General features: G+C 40.3%; 1 protein-coding gene across 1 annotated transcript in view; it reads right to left on the bottom strand.

Annotated features, from left to right (window-relative positions):
* Positions 1-16,382, bottom strand: part of LOC142160792 (transient receptor potential cation channel subfamily V member 6-like) — a 32,116-nt gene extending 15,734 nt beyond the window's left edge. The window contains exon 1 of the mRNA XM_075215773.1: positions 15,826-16,382. Within this exon, the coding sequence (XP_075071874.1) occupies positions 15,826-15,956 (131 nt within the window). The 5' untranslated portion in view covers positions 15,957-16,382. The remainder of the gene's footprint in view (positions 1-15,825) is intronic.
* Between the last annotated feature and the right edge of the window lie 681 nt (positions 16,383-17,063).

Below are 17,063 nucleotides of genomic sequence, written 5' to 3'. Positions count from 1 at the left end.
ACTGGCGATATCTGGCTTAACAACAACCCTATCTGTCAACCCTGGGCTAAGTAAAGTTTCACTTTCTAGAGCTTTGGCAAAGACATGTTAGGTTTCAGTGCATTTTCAAAATATACTGTGCGATATAGATAACAGGTCATGTGCGCACTAGTAAAATGAAAACATGAGGTGTCAGTTCATATTTTGATCAAAACATTTAAGCCTGCATTCCAGTGTCAAGGGCACCTCATTATATGCAAAAATGAACCAGTTTAGGATTAGAAAATGTAACTGAAAAACAGGATTGCAGAGGACAACCACATAATGCCCTACACAGAAGGAAGGCAGCGAACAGGTTTACATTATACTACAACCGGTTCACAACCATAAAAAAATGCAGACAAAGAATAACCTCACACAGGTATAGTAAAGGAGTCTGCAAGATAATCATTACATACACGTACAAACCACTAATGAGTCACAACGGAGAGGGAAAGCAGAACATAGACCAAGAACATGAACAGATGTAATACTTGTACATTGTAAACTTATAATATAATAGAGAATATACCTATATATTTCTGTACATTTAAAAAGACAAAATGAGAATTATTATGCTATAAACGCTCACTAATAAACTGCCAAGGTGCTCATCATCTCTACTCTACCCATGATAAATTGTACTTGTTCCAAAATCATGGATTAATCAGAGGTTGCATGGCAGATTTTACAACACTCCCAATTATATGCACCAGCTCTGTGGGTGCTGAGAGCGTTGATCACCACCAATACTGCCGATAAATAAGCGGTTATTTTTATTCTCTGCCCACGGCTTGGACATGCAAACAATAAGGTCAGAGGTGGAAAATGTTTTGGCACTTTGTTGTAGTATTAGCCCGTTCTATGGCTCCTCACCATCCACGTCAGGCTAAAAACACGGTAGATAAAAACGATTTGTCCTTAATTTAAAATCCGGCTTCATTTGGCACACCCCGACACCCAATGTTTAGGTTTCCTTTTTTAAAGCCAGCTCCACTTGCCTTTTTAAAAGGTTCACGGCAATCTGTGTCACTCATTAAGATCAGGGGGAAAATGTATCAAGCGGAGAGTTTTTTCGGTGGGTTTGAAAAACCAATCAGATTCTAGCTGTCATTTATTTAGTACATTCTACAAAATGACAACTAGAATCTGATTGGTTGCTATAGGCAACATCTCTTTTCAAACCCGCCGGAAAACTATCAGCTTGATACATTTACCCCCAGAACGGTGTTGTAGAACGGAGACGTGAACGAGCGCTACTGATGGTGATGATTATAAGGGGCTGTCACATATGTGCATTCCACTATTCTTGTCTCTAATACTCTCTTATCCCCAAGTGCCCGCCCAAAGAGGACTCATGTCTTAGGCTTTTACCATGGGAATATGTCAAGGTTAAAACCTTACTATTTTTTTCTTTCATGTTTTCTTTTCACTTTGGGGAAGAACTTTTCACTGATATTTTGAAATTAATTTCAGTTTATACCGAACGGTAACAATTTTACACCCTGAAAAAGCCTTGCAGCCTAGGCTGCAGTCTCATTGGTCTATTGGGTAATCAGGCCCTGAACATACCCCATCTGTAACAACATATCCCATCTAGTCATGAGTATAGACACTCGGTTATAACAAGTCACATCCATCAGCCTCTGTTTGAGCAATAGTTTTAGCCCAGTGGATCCAAAACTTTTTCAGTTCAAGGCACCCTTAGGGTCTCCATAAATTTTTCAAGGGACCCCTAAGCCAAAATAATTACCAAGCAGTCCCCTGCCCTGCTTACGACTAGCCCTGGCCAAGGCACCCCTGTGAGATTGTCGAGGTACCCCAGGGAGCCTAGGTGCACAGTTTGGGGACCACTGGTTTTAGCCTGTCATTTTGGTCCTGTACACCATGGCAAAATGTTGTGGTGGAGTTTTCGTGACACAAGGGGGGGTCAAGAACGCGCAACACGGCCTGGAGAACTAACTAAAATTCAGGAGTCTCCCGAACCTTCCTGGAGAGTTGGAAAATACATCTAAAAAACAGTTTTATTATTCTTGTTAATAATGTCTGTCTTAATACATTTATTTGGCCACTTTTGCAGCTAAGAGTTTATTGTTACAGACGTGCTCTAATAAGCCTTTATGCAAATTTATATAAAAGTTTTTGCAATATAATCAGATGGAAGGAATGTCTTCAGGATCACTTTGCATATTACACTATGGAATACTTGATGACTTTAAGAGTGCACCTTCTACACTTATAGCCATCATTAGCAGCCCCAGCCCGTTCGGCATATAGGCCAACAATAGCGAAAAGATAAAAATAAACAGGTGTCGTCTTTGCAGTAATGACTTGCTATTAACAGGGCAGCGATGGTAATTCAGTTTGGAAATCTACAGCACACACAGCCTAATTATTCCTTTATGCTAATTTATGGAAAATCCTAGGCCTGTCTGTGGACAGTGATTAGTCAATGGATTTCATAAGCACATCATACTTTGTGATAAAAAATTTATAGGGTGAATGATAAAACAAATAAAAATCAAAAGAGAACATTGACAATCTATGCAAAAATATTTTAACCGAATCCAAAATTTTCAGGAAAAATGTTGGTGTGGATTATTTATTGCAGGCGTGGTTTTGCACAGTGAAATTGCAATTTTTGAAAGTATAACCAAACACAACACAGCAACATATAATCCCAGTGGTGGGCAACAGCCGTCCCTTGATCGGCCCACCCAGCCTTCTCCTGCGGCCCTCCAGCCACACTGCATAACGGAAGAGGGGAGAGATGAGGAGAGTGTGCAGTGTTCTCTTCTTCCTTCTTCTAGTGACTAGTATATAATACAAAGCCAAATCTACTTGTAGAGATTAAAGTACTTAATTATAAGTATAAGTATTTTTTATTTAAATTATGAAAACTGTACATCAACCTATTAAATCCTATTACAAGTGCTTTTGCATTTGAGAGAGGTGTGTTGGGGGGGGGGGCTGGGGAGAGAGAGGGTCCTCTCTAATTGTGGTCCAGTGCAGGGACAATACACCAAGATTGTAATATTCTCTAAACAACAACTGTGTAATCTACACTCTAAAGCAGCAATGGGCAACCAGATACACTTTGGGGCCACATGACGCGGCGCTCTAACATTCAAAAGGGCCGCACATTGCCTTTAATCTTAAGTTTAAACAATACATTTAATTAAAGATAGTGACCCCTATCTGTAACACATCAGCAGGTCTATAAAACAAGTGATGTAAGAAACAATTCTGACAAAGCAGGAAGGAGGTGGGGGTTGGGGTTGCAGGTGAAGGGTCAGAGGGTCAGAGGGCAGCCTGTTGCCCATCACTACTCTAAACAAGGAAAATGTAACATTTACATATGAAACCTGCATAACAAAAAGGTTACAATTGCGTCAGAATTGCCCTAAGCAATGGGACTCCATTTATGTTACTACTTGAATTTGTTACCAGTATTTTTCAGTTCTATTTGAGCCATGTAAATTTTTGTGAACTTTTGTTTGCTTGCTATTGTGGACCTGTCTACCTTGCTTGTACTACCACCATGTACAGTGTTGCCTTAATAGGAGATGGGTTGGTTTTTCCAAGGCTAATTACACCAATAACGAGGAGACCTACAAAAAAAGGCCGATAATTGTAAAAACAACATGACTATAATACAGACTGACCTGTAAAACAACAATGCAAATTTGCAAACAAAACAGCATGCTAACAGCTACAAATTACGATGAGATAGCTGCCCGGCTGTGATGAAACGAGTTTGATAACACTGTACCCATCCCTCGTTTCTCACAAAATGTGCATTATAGCATGTACGTTTTATTGCCTTAATAGTATTTTATTGCTTTTGTTCCCCAGCTGAACAGAATACAATTGTCTAATTACATGTGGATAATGGAACATTGTAGCTCATTGTAAACATGTATATTGTTTATGTGGCAGTGAGGTTGTTATTCATTGTTCCTAAAGTAAAGCCAGGGGGTTATGGGTAGGAATCAGGTTGCAAGATACTGGCGAGGGGGAAGGCTAATTAGTATCCATTGTTCTCACAAGACTACGCCAGACGTTTGGTCAACAATATGGCAGCGGGAGAATCTGTGAAAATACAGCTCATCTCCACTCCCCTCTCCAATCCCCCTAGTACAGGACTCACCAATGTCCAACAAGGAAAGGCCCAGGGAGGGGAAAGCACTGTGAAAATTTGACCATAGATATAAGGAGCCACTCCAAGGGGGAGAGGAGATTCATTCTGGGATTTGATTGATGAAAGGTGCAGTGTAGCTGGTTTTGAGTTTTCGTTCTCTACCAATGGACTACAGCTGCAGCTAAGAGAAGAACTCCATGGGCCTTTAAGTCAGGACATCCAGGTGACTGTGGCTCCATATAGTGGGGATAATGTGGTAAATCTGTCTGGCATTTATTTACTGTGTGTACATAATAATCTAGTGATTGCTTTTTTATTACAATAAATGTATTGCTTTACTTTCTAACTGCATTTGCCTGAGTAACTAATAAGAACCTTAGAAGGGACTGGGTAGGCTTTCCTGACCTAGGAAGGCACCCGTGGGTGGCCAGCTAGAGTGAAGTGGGTAGAATTCGGCCAGAAAACCTGGTATCTTCACACCTGCACTTCATGTTTTACCGGTCAGTCTGTATTATAGTCATGTAGTTTTTACAACTATCTTAACTGGCTTTTTTTGTAGGTCTCGTTGGTATAATTAGCGTTGGGAAAAGGAATGCCACCTAGAATGAAGGCTATCTGGATTAAAATGGTTATCTCCATCTATAATCTGGACTGCTGTCTATTCTTAATTTTATCTTCATTTTGGCAGAAGCACCAGATTCTGTATTAGAAGGAAGATATATAGTCTTTCAGAGGGTCAGTGTACTGTCTGTTTACCACCTTGTCCCCTTACTGTACACCATGTGCTAGACATGTGAGAAGCAGTGAAGTGGATAAGGAGGTTTGTGGTGGAGTGCTACCCAGAGTACTACCCAATGCACATTTTTCTGGCCACATTTGGCCTTACTCAATACAAGCCCACAAAATTAACTGTTGTTCTTGCTCTATTCCTGGACTATAAAACCCATGAAATGTGAATGGTACCATTATAATTAACCAACCCCATTTATGGACTATGTTGTCATTGATTAGACTTTCCATTGAGATACCTACTGTTACAAACTACCTGGGCCCAAGCCTGTCTCAGGGGAACAAAGCAGTAGTAAATTGCAATTGGGACTGATGGAATAACTTCCTCTGGCCCCACACACCCAAGGGATGTGCGGAGTCAGATTAAGGAAAATAGAGGCAGACGATAGCGTGGACTAATAGTAAAGTGCTTGGGTCTTCCCAATTGTCCATACAGTGACCCTGTTAACAATTATTTTGTTAATGTGAGATTTGGGTAAAGAAACGGTGTACTTAGTCTTCTTGTCTGCTCATCGCTAACAAATTCAGTCATGGTACATCCTGTCCCTTTCCCTCTTAGAATACTGTACATCAAGGTGAACCCACAACAGGGTATAGCTTTAGGGGGCAAGGGAGCATGTAATAAGGCGCTTAGACTATAATCTCCACCCATCATTCCCATAAGATTGGTCCATCTAATTCTATAACTGCACCCACTGCATCTTGGGTTATTCAAACTCAATAAATACAAAATCAGGTGAATGCCTTGTAACCAATACACTATGTAGAGGTCCAGACTAGCCAAAAGTCATTTCTAATTCTGTTTTGTTGCCAGTGTACCAAGGTTTCCAATGTATCCTCTGCCGTTCGAAGGACAGGGACAAGGATACAGAGAGCGATTGAATGGTATGCTGGATCCAAATCATTCCATTACATTTTTGTTGCATGCAGTATTCTTAGTCTTCCATTGTCACTCAGACAGGTGGTCTCAAGCAGTTTGGCGATAACATTAAGAGGATGCCTAGTTTGTGAAGGCTGAACGATAGGTATTTTGAGGGTCCATGTTGGCCAACATGATACCAACTACTAGACAGTTCCTTGGCAACTTTCCTGGCCACTGGGCATACCAGTTGTTGTGGCACACCTATTGTTTTCAAGGGAGTGATGGTAGTAAGGACATATCTGTAATCTGGGTATGGTGATGGTTCTCCATTGCCAGGTTTGGGTGCATGTTTCGATGAACTTGTCAGCTACTTGGGGTGTCTCCTCCATGGTTGGGTCATTTGCCTTCTTTTCCAGCTTATCAATAGAAGCAAAGTCTTGTGCCTCCCACATCGGACTTAAATCAATAAATTAAGGAAACTAAACGGTTTTTGTAAACCGGTCCAGCAAAATATAAAACAAAAAAAAAATGTTCAGGCAAAGTTCAATTCAACATACGTCACAGAGACACCAATATAGTACTTTAGTCCATGTACAGCATTGTGGAATAGACAACATCTGGCTCATAATAACATATCGCATCTGAACCTCATCCAACTACGCTTTGTAAATTATTCAAGGCATAATTAAATATTAAAGAGCCTGGACTTGTTTTACATCATAATTCAAATAAACAACAAGCAGTCTGTGTAATAACGCAGGGAAGGCAGGTTTATTACATAATCAATAAACTAACAAAACACTTGAGTTCTAGAATGGTTGGTATAGGAATGAAACGGAGACTCTAAGCATACAATCACTAAGCTGGAGACCATATCAACATATAGGACTCACCTCAGGGAGATCTTGCAGGAGATTCTGGGGGGGGGTTATCCTGGTGCGCAATGCTGCAAAGTGAGCAGGATAAGGGAGGGTGTACTGTTCAAGTCACCAGGACATTCTGGGACAGAAGGCAATTATTGTAGGCAATTATCTCCTCTTGGATGTCCTCACGCTTTCTCAAAATTAACATTGCTAAAACCGAACTCATTGTTTTCCCTCCGTCTAAGTCCCCATCCCATCTGGATCTCTCAATCACTGTCAACAACTCCACCATCTCGTCTGTCCCCCAACTGCGCTGCCTGGGAGTCACCCTTGACTCCTCGTTCTCTTTTGCCCCCCACAATCAATCCCTTGCCCAATCCTGTGGTTTTCAACTTCGCAACATCGCCCGCATCCGGCCCTTCCTATCTCATGAAGCAACCAAAACTATTATCCACATGCTTATCATTTCCCGGCTGGACTACTGTAACCTTCTCCTCCACGGCCTCCCCCGCTCTCGCCTTGCCCCCCTTCGTTCTATACTCAATGCGGCTGCGAGGCTTATCTTCCTTTCTCGCCGCTCCTCTTCTGCCTCCCCTCTCTGCCTTGCCCTTCACTGGCTCCCCTTCCCTTACAGAATTCTCTTTAAACTTCTTACCCTCACCTACAAGACCCTCTCCCACTCCACTGCCCCTTATCTCCAATCTCCTCTCCATCCACACTCCCGCCCGGTCCCTGTGATCGGCCAATGACCGTCGCCTCTCCTCCACTCTGATCACCTCATCCCATTCCAGAATTCAAGACTTCTCCCGAGCTGCCCCCCTGCACTGGAATGATATCCCATGCTCCATCCGTTTGTCCCCTAACCTGTGCTCTTTCAAACGGGCACTCAAAATTCATCTCTTCCACAAAGCCTACCAGCCTTCCACCCAACCCTCTCTCCATGCTCACTCTCTTCACTTCGCTCCTCCTCAGTAGTGGGGAGCACTTGCTCCCCTCCTCAGACTCCCTTTGTGCCTGCCGTCTGTCAACCCTCCCTATAGAATGTAAGCTCGTATGAGCAGGGCCCTCCTCCCTCCTGTCTCGCTACCTTCTCTTCTGCTTCAACTTCAATATATTTGCCTTGCTTGGAGCCTCTGAAGTCTTGGTACTACTCATTTATTGTTTTGTACTGTTATTCCCTGTGCTGTCCATTGTTTGTACTGTGTACCGCGCTGCGGAAACCTTGTGGCGCCTTATAAATAAATGATAATAATAATAATTAAAACTGGAGACTTAGGACAGTAATATCCATTACAGTTTTCAACAGAATACCTTCTTTTTCTACTTTTGCTGGAGAGTTGATTTTTGTCAAATGAACACTTATTGAAACTATAATTTAAGTTTTGACAGGATTGTGCCTAACAATTTTGCCAACTAATTTGACGACTAAACATGGGCCCTTCTCATCAGCTTCTGTTTTAGGGGGTGTAGCATCTATGGAGTCCAGAAGTGATGAAGAGCAGAGTAGGGTCCATGTGAGAATGGACTGAAATTGCTGCCCCCCCAACCCCCAAAAGAAAGAGTGGCCTCAATGATACAATTCTCAGAGAATCGGTTCATTTTGGTATACCTCCGTGGCACAAAGAAGCGATAGCGGCAATACACTGCAGTGTGTGGAAGAACTTGATTGTGAGTGCCTTGCAAACAGGTTCTTTTAGATGCTATTAATAAAAACTTATTAGGCTAGATTGCTTTTAGTATTCTTGTCACATATGAAGAAAATTGATTCAGAGAAGAAGCCATTTGGAAGAGAGCAATCAACAGAAGCTGTGTTATATGCCATGTTCAAGCAACCCTAATGTAAGTGCTTTCATAGTGGGAATTGTGGTATGTTAGTGACAGGACATGTTTAAGACCACATTCACTTTTGTTTTGGTGGAGATTTTGAGAAAATGTTTTACAACTTAGAGCTTTAGAAAACGCTTGAAAAGCCTCTGGTGGATCTAACCCAACATGACATGACCCTCCAAGATAGCATGGCCACTATCAGCCTGTATGGGACTCATAGTTGACTACACTCCGACGGTCCAGCAGACTTCTGAATAAGACTTTCAAAAGAACAAGCAAATCTCCTGGGTGTGTTGAGGAAGAAAAGTAGGTTAAGTGTGGTGTGACTTCTGCAAGTGATTGAGTCACAGCATGTATGTATACTTCTTAACTGTCCCAATTTATGGGAGACAGTCACAATTTGTGCGATAAGCATTGAAAATGAAGACCTCCAAAAAAAAACCTCCTCATCGCTGAAAATAGGCCTCCTAGAATTTATAGAGAGGATGGAATATGTCACTGAGATCTTATCATTATGTGCCCATTTTTGCCACAATTGAAATATTGGAAATTCCAACTTATAATACTAGTTATCTTTAGCTAACGAATCATTAAATCCTCTTTGCAAGATGGACCAGTAGGTGAGAAGTTGGATTCATTACTCCAAATGTGGACACATTCTATCAGAAAATTTAAATTTCACTCTGTACTTATCTGCCAAGTACCTTAATTGCTGCATTAACCTTTATATCCCAACAAAATAAAATGTAGATTCCATTGTCAGATTGGGTGTAGAAAAACTCTGGATTATTCTACGAGATAAATGTATTTCTACAGAGAAAGAACACATTAAACAAGTATTTTGTAGTGCTTCAACATATCATTAATCGTATCATGCCAACACAAATGTAATTGTCTAGAAGCTGGTTAAATCCTGTATAATTGTGAAATAGAAAATAGGTCTTCAGGCTGCACTATTCCTGCGCTGGATCCGAGATCAAACAGAGACATTTCCGTGTGAGAGATCTAGAGATGTGCAGCCCTAATGCGACGGGGCTGGTGGAAAATGTGAATATCAGGACAGTGGCCCTTATGCACATCTATTACATACACCTTTACCTTAGGATCACTTGATAGCATACTGGGAATCTGCAAATATCTTTCTTTTTTTTTTTTAATTGTTAAATATAATATACAGTATAACTATAGAAATATCATCATCAGCTATTTATATAGCGCCCCTAATCCCGCAGCGCAGTACAGAGAACTCACATCAGTCCCTGCCCCATTGGAGCTTACAGTCTAAGTTCCCTAACATACACACACAGACAGACCGAGAGAGACTAAGGTCAATAGCAGCCAATTAACCTACTAGTGAAAATAAGGTAGTAAAAAAATGTGGTTCCTGGCCTCATGCAACGGGAGGGATTCTCTACATTGGTTGCCCCCTTTTTTTTTTTTTTTTTTTTTTTTTAATACCGAATCCAATATAAAAAACTTCTACTAACATACAAGGCCATCAACAAAACCGTAACTACATACACCTCCTTACTGGCCTCAAAATACCTTCCAATTCAACATCTCAGACACCCAAGATCTGTGTCTCGTCCACTCGCATCACATGCTTCCATTCCCGGTTACAGGACTGTTTTGGGGCTTTGTGGAATTCCCCCCCCCCCCCTTGCGCACAATAAGACTTTCCTCTTGTCTTCAAACCTTCAAGTGTTCTCTGAAATGTCACCTCTTCAGGCAAGCTTATAATATTCCTCAACCACCCTCTTAACCTCACTAGGTTACTCGATTACACCCTTTACACAGTTCATACAAGACAACAACCCTCTGACCCCCTGGCCAACAATTGCTGTGTGACTGGATCATATATCACACTAAGCACGCTTTAGATCTACACTTAAAGAAATTAAAAAACATGAGACTTGTGTGCTACATCCTATCTTTTACCAGGCACCAAGTATATAAGCCAGCTTCTAACTACATACAACATATGATTACCAGCGATCCTTTCCATTAGTCCATTTAAAGCAGGAACCAATTTGCAATGAAAAGTTGACCAATTGTGGATACCCAATGATTATTCAGTGGCGTTTCGGTAAGTTGATGGTTTAAGAAAGATCGTCAATGTTTGGAATAAATAAAGGGATACAAACTGACTATTATTAGCATTAAAAATGATGATTTATTCTTTGTAAAAAGTGATGTATATATATATATATATATATAAAAAAAAAAAAAAAGTGTTACACAAAAGGTCTTTCTACTGTTGGAATAAATGTTCATACTTTGTTGCAGCTATAATCCAGTCTATAATTTATCAGTTTCCACAGTGAATGGAGAATGAGATTCCACCAGGCTATCTAGGGACACTGTATTTAAAAAGGTACAATTTTATTCTCAGTGGAAGACATCATATCACTTACACTGCAAGTCTAACGCAAAAAACCCCCCCAAAAAAACAAACAAAAAACACAGTGCCACCCAGTGGCCACATTATCATCAAGAGCAGCAGTATGCTTGTCTTTTATTACTAACCATTACATTGGGTGTACCCTTGTTTTTGTTCCATGACCTAAATAGGATGTACAGCAGGCTGTTCATAATCATTTTCAACATAACATCGCTATAAAAAAAAAAATAAAAAAAAAAAAGAGGATACGAAGACTGGAACATGCCAATATATGCAGTAATGAGATCCTATAAAGTGGATAATGCTGACATTTACGAGTTCAACCCTAGTATCCCCATGTAAAACTTGTGTTAACTTTGATTATCTAAGTTAATATCGGTTATATTACCCATCACAAAAAAAATATGCGTCCTCTTGTCCTATAAAAAAAAAAAAAAAAGTGAGATACTAGCCAAAAGGATGGGCATAGTTTAAGATAGAGGTAGGCAATATATAGCTCACTAGCGTAGGGTGTGCGACCAGGGAAACCTAGAGTGGTATGCACTGCGCCGCAGCGCGACGCTGGAGGAGCGTGTCTAGCATCTCCTAGGGCAGGGGTAGGGAACCTGTGGCTCTCCAGGTGTTGTGAAACTACAAATCCCAGCATGCCTTGCCACCTCTCTGCTGGTTATCTACTGGCAAAGCATGCTGGGACTTGTAGTTTCACAACACCTGGAGAGCCACAGGTTCCCTACCCCTGTCCTAGGGGAAGGAGTGTCTAGAAGTGTCCCCAGTTCATAATATGCCACATGGTAGTGACACAAATTTCATTTATACTCATGGCCACATCACCATAAAACACCTGTATTAATAAAAACATACGTAGGCCGCTCTGTATGGCTCGCCTATGGAGTCCAGGCGTCTTTAGCTCCGCAACAGAATGGGAGGAGCTGCTGTGATTGGGGATAGGGCCAGACAGCGATAAACTGCCCCTTACCACCTCCCCTATGCATTGTCATGTCCATCAGTGGCTCTGTAGAACAGTGAATAAATAGCACCTTCCAACATTCCGAGACAGGACAAAGGTGTCAAAGGTCAGCACAAAGGTGTTAAAGGTCAGGTGGTGGGACAAGTCACTCAAATCAGAACAGTTGGGAGGTTTGAAGCACGCAACACCAACTGCAGGTTCCACAGCAGCTAGAGACTCACTGATTGCATAAGTATGTGTTATGATACCAATTTATTGACTATAAATAAACTCAGCTATGTTCTCTTTCCTCTCCTAACCACAGTTCAGCTTCCTATAATCACGCAGCTAATTGCTTTATTGCAGAGCGCCTTAAATAAATACTTTCACTTTGTTCATCTCTTATCTTTACAACCATCTAAACATCCCCAGGCAATCAGCTGATAACCCACATTGTGTCAGCCAAGTTTTGCAGTATAATTTATATTTCACTCGGAAACAGTTTGACCTTTCACGTCCATCCAAGTCAGGACACCGGCTGTACATGATATCCATCATTTATTAATCTCAGCACCCGCTCACCTCCCTCTTTCCAATCTGGAATGGAGTTTATAATAAATGTGATAAAGGTTTCTAATGCAGTCTAGGGGGCATATTCAATTCTTTGAAGTCCCCGCGGAGTTAAAACTATTACCGTTATTACGGTAATAGTAAGCTGGATTTCAGCTCGCAGCTCCCTGAAATCCAGCGAGAAAACTACCATAATAACGGTATTTACATGCACTATTACCGTAATAACGGCCGTAATAAAAGGTAATAGTGCGCGCGCCGCGAGATTTTTGGCGTTTTCGCCAACAATTGAATATGCCCCTAAGAGTTTAAAAAGCTGCTGTCAAAATATGAATTTTAATGTGTGGAAAAATGATCAGTGCCAGTTCCCATCAGTTATGTTTTATGTAATTCTTAGAATATGTTTATATCTTATATATTGTCCAATTCAGAGGCAGAGATGCACAAAGTAGAGGCCGATTGGGGTTTTTGGCAGAGGTGTTACATTCCGGTGATACAATACTTGAATCCCACTTATATTTCACCATTACACAGAACGGCATTCCACGCTGCGTTTGTGAACTCTACATTCTGTGGAATTTATAATCTATATATAGAGTTGGGATGACGACAGTACAGATAATTACTGAACATAATAAAATTATTTCTCCTTCTAAATAGCTATTTGAGGAGACCCTCTCTCCTTCCTGAATAATTCCTCAATCATCCCCTGAAAAGCCACAAAATTTCTCATGTCGTTCTTGGTCAGCAATGAGATGCATGTCTTAGAGCCCATTCACATGTACATAAGACGTGTATTTTTGAAACATGGGTGTTGTAAATTATGTGCATATGTTATATTGGATAAACCTTCCCAGGTTAGTTTATAAAGCTCATCAGCGATTTGTGCAAACATATAAACTAACGCACTGTACATGTGAATGAGAAATGATTAAATGGCCACGTTTCTCTACAAGAAGCGCCATAAACGTGCACAACGAGGTTGTTCTATTGCTCTTCTTTGTCTACTCTCCTCTATTGTCACTGTGGGGCTATTCATCATAGGGCGACGTACCCTATGGCCACTGAAAATGGGTGTATTGGCCGCCCTAAAACATCTAGGGGGCACGTCGCTGGAGAGGAGCTTTACATGGGGAAGGCTACTTAAGTTCTCTTATCACTGTCTCAGTATGGCGATAACAGAAGAAAATAAATGAAAAAATTATCAATATTTTTAAAACATTATTTTAGTAATTTTTTTTTTTTATTATTTTATTATTATTTTTTTTATTGTCTGGACTTCCAGTTCGCTGCATGAAGGGGATAGCCGAGTCATCCGTGAACATGTCCACTCAGTGGCTATTTAACTCTTACAGTTGCGGGCCAGTATTGCTGAGGCAGTTGAGTATGTAAGTAGTTAAGTCTTAACGTACATATGTACATTTATTTAAAGGATGAGGGTTGTAGTCTATCAGGTTTCAACGAGAGAATATCACGAGTCCTGCTTATATTTCCATCGTCATATCGCAATATTATGGTATCTACAACTTAACGTACATCTAGAAGAGGTACATGGGGGTGATGTACCATCTACTACAAGTTATAGGGGTATGAGAAGGTACAGAGGAGTTCTATGACCATAATAAAAGCTTGTGGACTACGAGTGCTTACACACAGGTGTCGAAGCTCTGAGATAACTCCTAACACATGGAATGGGCACATTATTCCTTACAGTACATACGTTTTAATTAAAGAGGAAAACAAATGAATTTCTTAGCACAGATACAAACTCACATAGACACAGACTCACGATGACTGTTGGATGGAAGTTCTCCCCCCCTCCTATTACCCTTCTGGAAGTTCTGCTTGGGAACGATCCGCAGCTGCTCCAGTCTTCTCCTGCTTTAATGCAATGATTGAGCCCCAACACGTATTCTACAGTTTAGCGCTACAACGCGACTTCCTGGTTCTTACCTGGAGCTCAGGAGCAGCTGAGGTCATGAACGGAACACTGGGGAAAGACATCTACTGATCCCTGACATGAGAATAAGTGTCGCCTATCTAGTGTATAACCAGCATGTTCCAACAGCAGAACATTCCAATTCTGCAAATATTGTTTATAGAAATGGCAATAGACCAGGTCCATTATACCGTGATCATCTTCCCCAAACCAGCCCATCATCCTGTGCTTTATAGTGTACAAAGTATTTTAGGAAGGTGAGAGGTAGGTAAGTGGTGGCTCTCCAACTGTTGGGGAACAACAAGTCCCAACATGCCGTTCCAACCAAAGAGAATTTTACAACAAATGGACAGCCACCAATACCAATATCCTATACCTAAAGTAGATGCTCCAACATTCCTCATGGATACAAATGACTGTAATAAGCTTTATAACACTCTCACACATTAACCCTCACAGTTTCTTATTAAAATTGCTACATTTAGCAGGTATAGTTCCAAATAAATTTCCAAACCCAGCTTTGGGATCCCGTTTCTATAAACTGTCCCCCTCCGTCCATTAGACAACACTGTTTAAGAGGACGTATGAGTCCTATTATGATATCATCATCAACATTTATTTATATAGTGCCAGCAAATTCCGTAGCGCTTTACAATTGGGAACAAACATTAATAAAACAAATCTGGTTAAAACATACAGACAGAGAGGTAAGAGAACCCTGCTCACAAATTTACTTCACAAAATCTATGATAGAAACTGATTACATTATTAGTGTACTTTACACTAAGCACGGGGCAAATATTATTCAAAAAAATAAGCTTACTCCTAAACATTATTCTTTTAGTGGAAACACTGACTACAATCAAGTGCTACATTTTTATACAGTAATTGAATTTAGTTTGCAGAGAACACTTTGCTACTAAGTAGGAATAGAGCACTGATACCGTACAAAGCACTGAGTCACAGAGCTATAAAATGACTATTTATAATGAAATTCCCTTATCTCAGTATAATTATTTGGTATGGCTCAATGAATATCAACAAATAAGTGATACTGTGCATACAGAATAAAAACACATCTAGAGAATAAAATTCAACATACAGAGCAGAAGTGGTACTGTGTACCGATTTGTACCTACAGATTAAGGAGTGCATTTAGAATGAAGCTGTTCTGTAGAACCACCAATTCCCAGCGTTTTCAAGGCATATTTTAAAACAGCAATTTTATTAAAGACAAAACCCACCGGGTACTGTGGAATAGAGTCATAAATAAAACAGACATATTAACAGGGACACAATCTTCCCCTGATGGATATTTAAATAACAAGAATGCCAGAAATAGATGGTAACAGGGTTTACAATGCAATTAGCATCATATGTGGAAGATTCCTATAGAGAGTAATAACCCTTGTCATTAAAACCCAAAGTTAATAAAGAAAACATAATTACACCAAGAGATTCCTACTCACCATTTCTGTTGCAACAAGTGAATTTCATCCAGCTCCAGCCCTGCGGGCGCGTGGCTCTGTAACTGACTTTTAATCCCATTCCAGACGTTAACGGTGGTCCCAGAAGTTTTATTACAGTAAAATATCCCCATGGCTAAATCAGTGTCACACTAAAACTTTGCAGTCACGATATATTGAGATAAAAGCTGGTGTCACTGTATCACTACACTCAAACACCCACTAACACCAAGACAACCACAAGGAGTCCTCTGCATTGTCTTAGCTAAAACATTAGCACAGCCTTCAGATCAGTGCTTTAATTAACTAAACAATTGGTACAATTCTTTAAAATAAAAGATAGCAAAGGAGACTAAAGAGGAAGCAGTTTAGTAAAACTTAGATTAAAAGTTGTTTTAAAAGCAAGTTAAAATCAAAAGGTGCCTAAAGTTCTAGAGCTCTCTGTGCAAAATAACTTTAATGCTTCAATCTGTCTTATAATGTTGTATTTTAAATTAAAGCCTTGGGGAGCTCAATTGGAGAAGCAGGCAGCTGACACTCGCAGCCCTTCCTCTCAGAGAGAACAGTGACACAGGATTAAATATAAAATCAAATTAAAAAAAAAAAGTATCTCCCTATGCTGTAATTAGGAAGTAGGCAGTGTCTTGGGAGGCCCTCTACCTGTGTGAGCAGTGAGCACACACCTCCATTCACAATTAAAGAGACACCTGCTCTGTTTGTCAGTAAACAGAGTGGGAGATAAGGGGTGGTCTCTTTTGCTGCAGGCGGGGGCTGGGATTCAAGTTCCCCAGAAAAACAATATAGTTTCTTTATACAGGAAAGTATGTCTTTTTTTTGTTATACTTCACTGAACAGTCAGTCTATTTAATTCTTTGACAAATATTTATGTTTTACCTTAAACTTAGAGAATATGTTACATTAACTCAAGCATTGGAGCATTCATAGATTAAATATTGCTTTAACTACTACATAAATATTATGCAGTGGATACAATCAATACGCACTTCCAACCCCATCTGATACATTTAAACAGAAGTATAGAGAAGTGTAGAGATACTAATTAAATGTTCCAGTTTTTCGGATGTACAGCACTGAAAAGGTTAATTCGGAAATGTGGGACCAGTAGGAGTGAGATAAATGATCATGACAGATTCTCACAGATCTAGCGAAACCTTCTCATCATAGTTTAATCATAGATAGGCAACGATATTAAACTCTTGGGGCTAGATTTACTAAACTGT

Source organism: Mixophyes fleayi, chromosome 6, assembly GCF_038048845.1.
Source record: "Mixophyes fleayi isolate aMixFle1 chromosome 6, aMixFle1.hap1, whole genome shotgun sequence".
Lineage (NCBI taxonomy): Eukaryota > Metazoa > Chordata > Amphibia > Anura > Limnodynastidae > Mixophyes > Mixophyes fleayi.
This window is presented reverse-complemented; position numbering and strand designations above follow the sequence as displayed.